This window comes from Geotrypetes seraphini, chromosome 1, assembly GCF_902459505.1.
Source record: "Geotrypetes seraphini chromosome 1, aGeoSer1.1, whole genome shotgun sequence".
Classification (NCBI taxonomy): domain Eukaryota; kingdom Metazoa; phylum Chordata; class Amphibia; order Gymnophiona; family Dermophiidae; genus Geotrypetes; species Geotrypetes seraphini.
In genome coordinates, this window is record NC_047084.1 from 62,643,805 (window position 1) to 62,656,436 (window position 12,632).

The 12,632-nt window shown below is 42.3% G+C and overlaps 1 protein-coding gene across 2 annotated transcripts in view; it reads left to right on the top strand.

Moving 5' to 3' along the window:
- Positions 1-12,632, top strand: part of PRKAA1 (protein kinase AMP-activated catalytic subunit alpha 1) — a 78,534-nt gene that overhangs the window by 19,304 nt on the left and 46,598 nt on the right. For both annotated transcript variants that reach the window (XM_033932259.1, XM_033932268.1), the window contains exon 3: positions 8,741-8,834. In XM_033932259.1, the coding sequence (XP_033788150.1) occupies positions 8,741-8,834 (94 nt within the window). The remainder of the gene's footprint in view (positions 1-8,740; positions 8,835-12,632) is intronic.

A 12,632-nucleotide genomic window follows, 5' to 3' on the forward strand; every position in this document is an offset into this window, starting at 1 on the left:
TTGAAAAGAAAAACAGAATAACAAAATTGAATCAAAAACAAGAGAGTAATTAAAATTAAATTAATAATAAGACCCTGTTCTATTAGACTACCCACATTTCGAACAGATCAGATTCTGATGACACTAAACAAGCAGCTATCGACCTTTCCAACGGCTGGGTGACGGATGATAGCCAGAGATGCGACGTGCCAAGGATTCTCCACGCTAACTCCCACTGCAGGTGATTGAGGCCAACAGCGTGGCAGATTTTAAAAATAAATGGGATATTCATATGGGATCTCTAACGATGTAAAGGCAGGGGGTGGTGAGCAAAATCAAGGCGAAAGGTCACTAGAGTGGGCAGACTTGATGGGCTTTGGCCCTTTTCTGCAGTCATTTTTCTATGTTTCTATGTTTTTCTATGTTTCTAACTCCAGACAGCACAGCCAGTGTATCCATATCCGCCTCCTCCGAGATTTGTCCCAGTGTGTGTCAATGAAAAATACTGTAAGATGTACTACAATAAATACTAAAAAAAAAATACCCTAAAGCTCGTTTCAGAACACAGAACCGACAGAAAAAAGTTTTACTTATTTTGAATAAAGTGCACTGGTGCTTTTAAAGTGCTATATTGAAAGTGCATTCGTGCTGTAAACTGCTTCACTTCATTTCCAGTTTTTCATAGCTTAAAGTGCTTAGTTCCTGCTATAAGATAAACAAGGCTGTTGTTTATTACTTTCAGTAATCCAACGCCGCCAGCGTATCGCGAGATACACTACACTCCCGTTGCGTCTTTCTGGCAACACTGAAGAATAAAGACAGGCAAAAATGACTAACTATTCAAAGGAAGCCAGCTTAAATACATTTACCTTTCTTATAAAAAATCACTCTTGCTTCTCTGGGCTATAAACAAACTCCTGCCGGTTCTGAGCAACAAGTGAACATAGCACTACTCTTTACTTTAAAGAACATGACGTATAGCACGTACAAGTATTCAAACTTAATTAGGAACTTCTTAAGGTAGTCCGCACAGATAGCAAAAACCTACAGAGGCTGGTGAATGCAAAACAGACTTTTTCATAGCATTCACATGCTCCAACCAGATTAGCAACCTTAAAAAACAAATGAGAAGAGCTGGAGCTTGAAGGCAACAAGGACAGCCTGCAGCAGCGTTAAATCAATTAGTAAAGTCAATAGAAATGTTGCCTTTCTAATGCTTTATTCAAACCATCAGGTTCAATTGTTTTCAGTTTAAAGATCCAGCGCTGTTCTTTTTGAACCAGTGTATTTACGGTTACTAATCTGGTTGGAGCATGTGAATGCTATGAAAAGGCCTGTTGTTGTTGCATTCACCAGCCCCTGTAGGTTTTTGCTATCTGTGCGGTCCACCTTAAGAAGTTCCCAATTAAGTTTGAGTACTTATACGTGCTATATGTCATGTTATTCTTTAAAGTAAAGTGTAGTGCTATGTTCACTTGTTGCTCAGAACCAGCAGGAGTTTGTTTATAGCCCAGAGAAGGTAAGAGTGATTTTTTTACAAGAAAGGTAAATTTTTATAAGAAAAGTATATGTATTTTAGCTGGCTTCCTTTGAATAGTTAGTCATTTTTGCCTGTCTTTATTCTTCAACGTTGCCAGAAAGACTTTTCCCTGACGCAGCGGGAGTGTAGTGTAGAAAGGAAGTGGTCACCGCAGGTACGGGGAGAAGACCATTCACTGCTCCGTGGAGCGGTGAATGGCCTTGTCTCCGCAGTGAAGGGAGAGAATGCGCACGGTCACCGATCCCGCTCCCTCCCTCCATTCTGATAGCCGCCGCCACCGAAGTATCTCCCTCCCTCCTTTCATCCTGATTGCTGCCGCCGCCACATGAGCCCGATCGCATCCCCCTCCCTGCCTTATCTTTAGCGGCAGAGAATTTCTTTAAACGTGCTTCTTTACCGGAAGTTGTATCAGAGACGACCTTTCCTGCAGCCACATGCGATTTCAACACTCCTGCTGCTGGTAGGAAACATATTTAGAAATTGCCTGCAGCGAAGGTAAGGGGCAGGGAGGGAGAAAAAGAAGAAAGGTGAGGTGGAGAAAAACAGACACTGAAGGGACCTGTGGAAGGTGGGATGGAGGAAGTGGGGAGAAGATGCTGGGAAATGGTGAAGAGAGAGTGGGGTGAAGACGCTGAGAAATGGGGAAGAGAGAGTAGGTAGAAGACGCTGGGAAATGAGGAAGAGAGAGTAGGTGGAAGACGCTGAAGGGAAATGGGGAACAGAGTGGGGAGAAGATGCTGAAGGAAAATGAGGATGACAGACTGGAGTGAAGACGCTGGAAAAAGGAGAAGAGAGAGTGGGGAGAAGACACTGAAGGGAATGGGGAAGAGAGAGTGGGTAGAAGACGCTGGAAGGGAAGAAGACAGAGATGCCAGACTATGGGGGAGCTGAGGGAAGGGATGGGGGGATGAAGGGAGAGGCACAGTAACAGAGCAAATGGAAGGTGCAGAGAGAAGACAGACAGTGGATGGAAGGAATTGAATGTGAAGATGAGGAAAGCAGAAACCAGACAACAAAGGTAGAAAAAAATTCTATCTATTTATTTATTTTTTGCTTTAGGATAAAGTAGTATATTAGTTGTGTTGATAAAAATGTATAAACAAAGCCCTGCCAGCTGAACATCTTTCTCCAGTTCAGCCAGAACTTTGATTTATAAGGAAGGAATAAGCTAAATATTGCAGTACTGAGTCTTGTATGGATGCTGCGGGGACCGGGCGGTGAAGGGTGTGACGATGACGGGGCGGTGAAGGGAATGGCAGTGAAGGGGCCGGTGGGCCGGGTACGGTGCAGTGATGGGGACAGATTTTTTCCCCATGAGGCTTGTTCCCTTAGATCAGGGGTGTCAAAGTCCCTCCTTGAAGGCCGCAATCCAGTCTGGTTTTCAGGATTTCCCCAATGAATATGCATGAGATCTATTTGCATGCACTGCTTTCATTGTATGCTAATAGATCTCAAGCATATTCATTGGGGAAATCCTGAAAACTCGACTGGATTGCGACCCTCGAGGAGGTACTTTGACACCCCTGCCTTAGATAAAACAATACTTTCAGTGTCATTTTGCTTTATATTGGTGGTTTTGATTTAATTAATAAATAACCACTGGATTTTTCTGGGTTTATTGTTGTATAACTATATCCCAGTCATGGTTTTCCATGAATCACATCTCCATGATTGCCACTACATCCAAATCAGCCTTTTCCATTACAGCCTCTAGATTCAGAACCTTATTTCCCATACTACAAGCATTGCTTTCCATGCTTTGCCTTTTTTCCCTTGTGTGTAGAGTGATTCAAAGAATCACTTACCTAGGGTTATGATCACCCAGTCCCAATGATTCTAGTTTAAAGCCCTCTTCAATGGATTAGCCTGTCTGCTGCTGAAGATAATTTTTCCCTTCTTTGAAAGATGCACATCATCTCTGCTCAGCAGTCCTTGGAAAATCATCTAATGCTCCAGCAAGCCAAAATGCTCTCGACATCACCATCCACATAGCCACGCAAGCTTCTCTGCCTCTGTCTTTGCCATTGACAGAGAGGATTGACGAGAGCACCACCTACTATGTACCTGTCTGCTTCATCTTCTTTCCTAGAACCATAAAGTCACTTTTGATACTTTTGGAGGAGTACTTAGCAGTTAGTGCCAACATGGACAAGCAGCATCGGATAATAATCATTAGGCCTGATGAGTCTCAGCAAGCTCTCCATAATATCTTGAATTTTGGCACAAGGCAGACAGCACAACTTCTGGGATATCATTGAATTTATCCATGATACAGAAATCCATTTTCACTTGCATGTGAAGGAATTTCTTGCCTTAGGGTTCAGTTCCTTCATCACCATTTCAAATTTATATATTTAATGCACTTCAAGAAAAACTTCACTCATTAACCTTCAATTTCACTTATAGGGGTGGTACATGTTGCTCTTCTAGATGGACCACCCTTGTCATCTCTGCATACTGATGCAGCATATATTTTCCCTTCACTACCCTGAGTCTCGTGGTTTCCTTACCCCTACCCCCATGCCTTCCAACTGGAGCTCTCAGATAGTTTGAGCAACTTGAGGTTCATGCAGAACCTGCTGAACTTGCAGCTCCTAGTCTCATGAGACGGTGACATCAACAAGTTCTCTGAGGTGGGAGTGGAGGGAGGGAGGAAGATGTGTTTGTGTGAGAGAGAGGAGCACATGGAGAATAGGTGGGTGGGATATAAGAGAATGAAAAAGTGGGCCATAAAAGCTGTGGTAAGTGGGAGAGGTGATAAAGGAGGAGGTAGACTAGCTGCAGGCCTCTAGAGGTGTAAGCATCTACTGATGCTTTTTTTAGACCACTTTCTAATCTAATGCAATAGATGTGTCATTCTGAATAACAGGTAATATCCTAGTGCTCGCGAGCCATGCAGAAGGAATCCCCTCCTCCTTCACCAGAGGGCTCTGCTGCTCCCTTCAGTTTTTCCTTGTGCACATAAACCAAAAGAAGTCTTTCTGAACTGCTCTATTGTATTTTTTTTTTTTAAAAATTTTGCCTTTTTCACTTGATCTCAGTGTTAAGAACTCCTGAAGTTGAGGGTTCAGCTGTGCCTGCGTGGAGGAGAAGCAGACTCCAGCTGACAAGCTGATCCCTTGTGGTACCTGTTAGCTAGCTTGCAGAAGCCTTCTACCAATCCTTCAAGGAATCAATTAAAATCTATCTCTTTGATAAATTTCTCCGACTCCTTCCTACCTTGTTATATCACTGAAATACCTGCTGTATCTCTGACATTTTTCCGGTTATACCTAACCTCTCTCGGCTTACTAATGTAATTGAAATTTGTTACCAATGTACTTGACAATATTTTCTGTAACGTTGCTGTATATGTACAGTCTCTTCCTCTGTAAACCGCTCTGAACTGCTTGTGGTATTGCGGTATATAAAAATAAAGTTGTTATTATTATTATTTTTGGAGCTCAGGGTCCATTCCCTTTGTAGCATTGCTTGCCTACTGCTTTGCAGGGGCTTGAGCGCAGGCTGCTAGGTATCTGTAGAGAACTCAGTGGGGTCTCACAGGGTTCCGGCTGCATTTTGCTTCCTCCCCTCTTTTTACACGTCCGCGGGAGTTGGAGGCTCAAGTCCGACAACTTTCAGACTGGCATCCAGATGACTCAACGCTAGAAAGACGTTTTGTTTTGAGGCAGTGATTTCTTCTCCCAGATAAAAATACCTTTGGAGCTAATGCAGGCTGCAGTACATTGCCAGCACAGGTCACAGTAAATCAGTCTGTTATAGCCTATGAGGAAAATTTGGGAGGGGCGGCGGCTCTGTTAATCTTATTTTTAAGTCTTCCTGTTTGTTTAGGTTCCCCCACCTCTAAAATTGCTAATTTTTTCTTTTTAAGTGTTTTTGGCGCCAAAATGCTACTGTGGTGGTCATCTTGGATTTACCAGTTTTTTAAAAAGTTATATAGAAGCTTCAAATCATGTCGTTTTGCCTCTAAACTAGCAGGGTTGGAGTCATCAGGTCTTTTTAACCCTCTTTCATGCCAAGTTTGAGCTGGATGTGCACCCAAAGAATGTCCATGTGTTATGTGCCATGTAGCACGTGAAGGGGAGACGGGAGCAGTCGGCTTAGTCTCCCCTTTGCTCTCTAGGGCTGACAAATGGCTGGGCAGTCTGTTGGTTGGGGTTAATTCCTTCAGGAGCCCTGAAGGAGCCTTAGGCGGTTGTCCTAAGCTCAGGATTGTGGGAGCCGCGGAGCCCAAGGGACACAAGCTTGAGTCATCTAAAGGAGACTCCATGCTGCCTAATAAGAGATTTTCTCCAGAATTTGTCAGTTTGCTGTGGAGAGCATTTCAGAATGACTGAAATCCACAGTGAGACTCTGGCAGTACAGAAGGAGGTGTACGAGGGGGTTCTCTATATACTTCTGTGTGCCCTACAGGGCTCAGACAAATGGAAATCCCCTGTGGATCCTACATCACATGGAAACAGTGCGGTCATAGAGGCTGCCGCTCTGGCGAAGTATCTGGCCTCTCTGAATTTGACAGTTATATCTGCTCATTCCCATATTTCCAGTCCATAGAGAGTTCCTGAGGTTTCATGTCTTGTAAAACCATTACCAATTCTTGCTTGGCCTTTCCTTTGGGCTGGCATCATCATCTCGCATACTCGACAAAGTGATTGTGGTGGTAGCTGCCCACCTGTGCAAGGTGGGCTTACAGGTTCAGCCATTCCTGGGTATCTGACTAATTAGAGCTTCCTCATTCCCAGAAGGGGAACAAACAGTGGATCTTGTGGTCAGGTTCCTGCAGAACCAGGGTTGGATAGTGAATTTCTGAAAGAGCCAACTGATTCAATCACAGTCTCTGGAAAACCTAAGGAGTTTTTTTTTTGACATGGCAGATGGTCATGTCTTATCTGTCTCAGGCATGCAAACTGCAGCTTTGCCGTTCCAGCTCCATCCGCATGGCACTAATTCCAAGTGCTAGATTCCAGGACGACCACAATATATAAGGTTCCCTGACTGGAGGCTTGCATGTGTTCTCTCCAGAACGTGTTGCATGCTAGTCAGGCCTTCAGGGTCTACAGCCTATACTATTACTATAACACTTTGAGGGGTTATAATTGTACAACATAAATGTTTCTGATTTGATTGTTGATTGACAATGTTCAACCTGTTTGACTTCAGAGCAGAATGGAGTTGTTCGGGGAGTTCCCCGTACTCCTCCTTCACTTGTCTTCCTCTACGGGGCTATCGTCTGCTTTGGGACAAACTGAAGGGGGCAGCAGAGCCTTCTGGTGAAGGAGGAGGGATTCAAAAGCTGGAGTGGATTCCTTCTGCATAGCTCATGAGCACTGGGATATTGCCTGCTCATCCAGAATTAGGGAAAAAAATTTATCACCATCACTGCCCTGTCCTCGTGAGCTCCATCCCTGTCATTGCCCAGTTCCCACATGCTTGGTCCCCATCCCCACAAACTGCCTAATCCCATCCCAAGCTTCAAATAGTTATGATTTTAAACTAAACTTACTTTATTAAAGTATAAAAAGGAAAAATATGTTGAACAATTGTAATTTTATAAACCACAAAACAGAGCAAGGATTAACAAACCCCCTGTCTCCCCTTCCCTTCACAAATTTCCCTTCCACTGTCGAGAAAACTGAACAAGTCAAATTACTATTGAAACATGATATTTAGAGAGTCCCAGTAGAGAGATTCCAATAATGGTGAAAGAAAGCCAGGACGGTTTAAGAGGAAGGCAGACTCAAAATTTCCACATCTTTTCAGCAGCAAGGAAAAAAAACCACAATTTGAAGTATCTTTATACAAATGCTAGAAGCCTAAAAAATAAAATAGGAAAGTTAGAGTATATAGCACTGAATGATGAGATAGATATAATAGGCATCTTGGAGACCTGGTGGAAGGAGGGCGATCAATGGGACACTGTTACCTGGGTACAAATTATATCGCAAGGATAGAGTAGATCAAATTGGAGTGGGGGTCAGGCTATATGTTAATGATGGAATTGAATCAAATAAACATTATGCATGACATAGATAGCAGTGTGGAATCCATATGGATAGACATTCCATGTGTGAAGGGAAGGAATATAAAGGTAGGGTTAAACTACTGTTCCCCAGGACAAAATGAGCAGCCAGATGAAGAAATGTTTTCAGAGATTAGGAAAGCTGGGAGAATTGGGCAACAGTATAATAATGAGTGATTTCAATTATTGTAATCTTACTATATCTAAGAAGCATAATATCAAAATCACCAAACTAAAATGAAAAATATTATGCTTGACATTCCATAGACAGCCATACTATCCCATGTATATAAGAATGCAGACTGCAAAAAAACAAAAAAAACCCACTGTTTGCTAATATTCCTAATAGAAGAAAAAACCTGTGTGGAAAAAATATATGTGAAGAAAAAAGGCCTCAGTTAAAGCTTCATGGTCCTTAAAAATACACCACTACCACCATCTGTAGATCACATGCAAATGAAAAATCAAGTCAGGGGACTTCAAACAACAGAAGAGGATCAGCGCTCCTGTATCACATCCAAATTAATTTGAAAAAATGACTGGTAAAAATGGGGACCTTGACTGGTAAAAAATGGGAGTCTCGAGTTATATTCAGATTGACTTATATTCGAGTATATTCGGTAATTCCAAATTATATTATAGGAACTTCACTGAGGGAGTAATTTATGTCACTTTAAACAAAACTTGCGCTTTAAGGGTAGTAATGTATACAATTAAGAAATGTTAGAAAATTTGCATTTTTTAAAACATTTTTTTTTAATTTGCATTTTTTTTAACATTCTTTCAAAGGACTTTCCACGCTGCAGCATCATTGTTGCTTCTCTGTTGGCCCAGTTGGATGTGTGTCTGGCAGGTTCTGATTTCTTAAATATATACAGTCTTCAATATTTTGAAATATTAAGAGGAATGGAATCTACTTTGCAGCTTCCTGAATGAGTTGCACTATATTTTTAAGGGTTCTTTGTTTGGAAAGTTTTGTTTTAAATATTAGGTTGTCTGTATCATTTTTGCAGCATATTGGATACTGTTACTGGTCTGTGATTCAAACTTTGTTTTTAGAAACACACAGCATTATGCAGGAAGGTTATGTGTAATGTACTAATATATCTCCCATGCATTTTAAAGAGTCATGAATGTACAGAATTTTATACTTTTAGATTATGAATATACAGTGGAATAACTAAAGATTCTTTTTTCAACAGATACCAAGTAATCAGCACACCAACTGACATCTTTATGGTGATGGAATATGTTTCTGGTGGAGAGTTGTTTGATTATATTTGTAAGAATGGACGGGTAAATATTACACAAGATTTTGTCTTTTATAACATCCTGTATCTATTTCATGTACATTTATTCCTTGGAGAAAAAGGAAACAATTCTGGTATTTCTTACAACTTGCATTTTTATTAGAGAAGTAGTTCAGTAGCTCTATGTCAGGTTTGTTAGTGGCCCCCCAATATTAGGTGGTAGGGGTTAAGTGCGAGGTGCCCTGACAAACGCCCGGTCCCAGGTTCAGTTCCCTCACAGATGACTCACCAGGAAGTAGAATCAAAGAGGCACAGCCAGAGGTGATTGCATAAAGAATATATTATAGAAATAGTCTTACAGAAAAGCAATATTCTGAAGTATTACAATAATTAAGCATTACAATTAAGTAGAGAGCAAAGCAGTTTCCCTGCCTTACAGAGTCCAGAAGGAAGCGTGAAGTTCCAGGGAAAGGCAGAGAGAGAGAAAGGGGGAAGGGGTGATGCTTCATGTTCCATAGATAAAGGGAAGGATAGACAGAGAAAGAGAGGGAGAGTCAAGACCCCTCTCCTCCAGAGATAGATAGCTTGATAGATCAGAGAGGAGGCTTTTATACCTTGGAATCTTATTCTGAATATAGAAACTATTGTATGTCCCAGTATCTTTCTGTTTAGAATTTGTAAACTGTTTGAAACAATGGTTAATTTAATTGATAAAGGAGGGTGTGATATTTACAGGCATGGAGATGGGATTAGTCTCTGGCTTCTTTGTCCCATTCAAGCAGCCTATCTTCTTGATCTGTGCACCTGGACCCATTGTCCTAAGCACCCTCTTAATCAGACATTAACACCTTTTAGCTAGTCATGATTCAATCAGGGCTACTTGAAACATATCAGGGATACTTAAAACAGTTTCCCTGCCCTCAGGGTCTATCTGCATTCCCATGCCAAAGTCAGATTGATATAATTTCCCATAGGCCTTCGCTGACATAAGTAATGCCAACTAAAAATGCTGAATGGTAGCGATAGCTAGGCTGACATCTCCCATGCTTTTTTTATTTTTATTTTTATTCTTTGAAATGAAGGGAAGCTTGTGGTACCCTCGCTTACCTCCAACAGTACGTCCCCTGTCCTGCAGAATCTTCAAGCTATGAAGATAGATTGTATAGTCCGTAAACAGTTCCCATTATGAGTTCAAACCTCTGTCTTAGGTTGTATAGGCCATCATCTGGGCGGGGGACCCCAGTATGCTTATATCTTACCCGTCGTTGAGCGAATGAACGGTGCATAAGGGATGCATGAAGCTTTTTCAAGAGGTTCAGGTATAAAGGTACCAAGATGTCCTGAGAGAGTATCTAAGTATGGGATATGGGATAATATTATCTCTGACCCTGGTAATGGTAATGCAATAGGCCATGCCAAATTAAAACCAAATTAGAACCAAATTAGCAAGTGTCAGAGAAGATATTGGAAATACTAAAAATGCTGAATGGTAGCGATAGCTAGGCTGACACTCTGCAGCATAGAAACATTGACACCTCGGTGCCTAAAAATTGCATTTTGACAGTTGGGATTTCAAACCCCCAAGAGATGATTTTCCTACTGCAGCACTGTCTGAACTGCTGTTCTTTACCCTGAACTGCGACCTAGCTATGCAGTTAATTGAGTCGCGCAATGCAAGAAGTTGAGGAAGTCTCACAGGACTTGAAAACTGCAAGACTTCCCTCAATTTCTTGCATAACTCAAATATATACAGAGCCCAATTGTGGTGCAGGGTGGAGAGAAGCAGTTTCAGGCAGTGAGGGGCACAAGAGAGACTGAAAGAAGACTGTGGAGTGGCACAGGCAAGAGGCTGGGGTAAGACTGGAGGGGCATAGGCGAGAAGCTGGGGTAAGGCTGATGAGGGCACAGGTGAGAGGCAAGGCTGGGGAGGGGCACAAGCGAGAGGCATTTGCCTCTTTTGCTTCACCTAGCTAGAAGGTGCTGTCACACATCTGACAGCTTGCTTTGAGAACGGAGACTATTGACTTCTGCAGTTGTTTAGCAGAAGCACTTTAAGGAACTGTTCTTGTACAATCCCATTCTATTCTTGGACAAGTGGGTTATATATCCCACCTAGTGAGATCTCTTGTAGGAAGCTTCACTTACATATTTTTGAACCTCCTTCTTTTCTCAGGACTGCTCTCTGACTTCCCTACATGTGAGACAGTGGGAGCTAATCTTCTCTGCTCATGTTTATTTTTTCTTTAACTTTAGTTTCTTGTACAGTCCCATGTATTCCTGGACAAGTGAGTTATGCATCCCATGTCGTGAGACTGCTTGTATGAAGCCTCATTTACATAATTTTTTCAGACTCTCCCCTCTTACCTCAGGACTGCCCTCTGGTCTCCAGTTGCTTTTCTACAAGCGAGACAGTATGAGCCAGTCTTTTCTACTTGTATTTAATTTTTTCTTCTATTCAATTTTTCACGCGACTTCACATCTTCATGTTTCAGAGATTCCCCGCGAGAACAGCTCTGGCTGTGGGAGATCGCACTTTGCAGGTTAAGTCTGCTTCCAGGGAGTTGGTTGTTTTGCAGTGTACCTCCTGGACAGCCTGCACCTTCAGATTGGGGGCTGGCTCACCCCAGGTTTGTCTGCTAATGCAGTATTTTTCAACCTTTTTACACCCGTGGACCGGCAGAAATAAAATAATTATTTTGTGGCCTGCAAACTACTAAGACTGAAATTTAAAAAAAACACATTTCCACCCCGTCTCCGCAAGCTTGGTCCCCACAAACCATCTGATCCCATCCACACAAGCCTCAGTTATGATTTTATATTAAACGTATTTTATTAAAGTATAAAAAGAAACAATATTCTGTACAATTGTCATTTTATAAATACAAATATACAGATCAAGGACCAACAAAAACCCTGTCTCCCCTCCCCTTCACATATATCCCCTCTACTATGAAGAAAACTGAACAAGCCAAGTTTATTACAGAATGCTACACAGAAATATCATGCTAACAGAATACTGCAGACACATGACAGGAATAGTGTTAGGGGAGTGCCCCCTGGTCAGAGAGAGCCCTAAGCCAGCTGGAAGCTAAAGAAGCACTGCCTGGGCTTTGCAGTCCCCAGTTATGTCTCTAGCAGGATATATATTTCAAATCTGATATATTCTAATGACAAAATAGAAATAAAATTATTTTTTTCTACCTTTTGTGGTCTCTGCTTTCATCTTCTTTTCACTCTTTTCTTTCCAGAGTCTGCCCTGTCTCTTCAATCCAGCATCTGCCTGTTCCATCCACTGTCTGCCCTTCCATATGTATCTGACTTCTTTCTATGCCCCTCTCCCCTTTCCATCCAGCCTGTGCCTCCTCTCTCCTTTTTTACGTCATTCATTCCAGCTTCACTGCTTTCTTCATTTTTATCTCTCCTACACCAGATCTAGCATCTTTATCCTTCTCTCATTTCTCTGCTGACCCCCTTTCCAGCATCAATCTCTCTCTACTTTCTCATTCCTCTATCTCTCTCCTTTCCCTCATCTGATCTCTCCATTGTCCCCTCCTGTAATCTCCCTGCCAGCTGTTTCCTTCCTTTTTTCCTTCTACCTTCCCGCCTCCTCTCCCAGTAGCATCTCTCCTACCTCCCTCCAGGTCCAGTAGCAGCTCTCCCTTTATCCAGCAGCTTCCCAGCCTCCAACAGTGGCTTCCTCTCCTTTCATCAGCTCTCAGTACTTGCCTGCAGCAGTGATTTACTTAGGCAGCATTATCTGTTGCCGCCTCTGAGGAAAGGGGAAGTTGCCGAAGTGAATCACTACCCTGGCAAGTACGAGAGCTGCTGGGAGGGGAGACAGCCA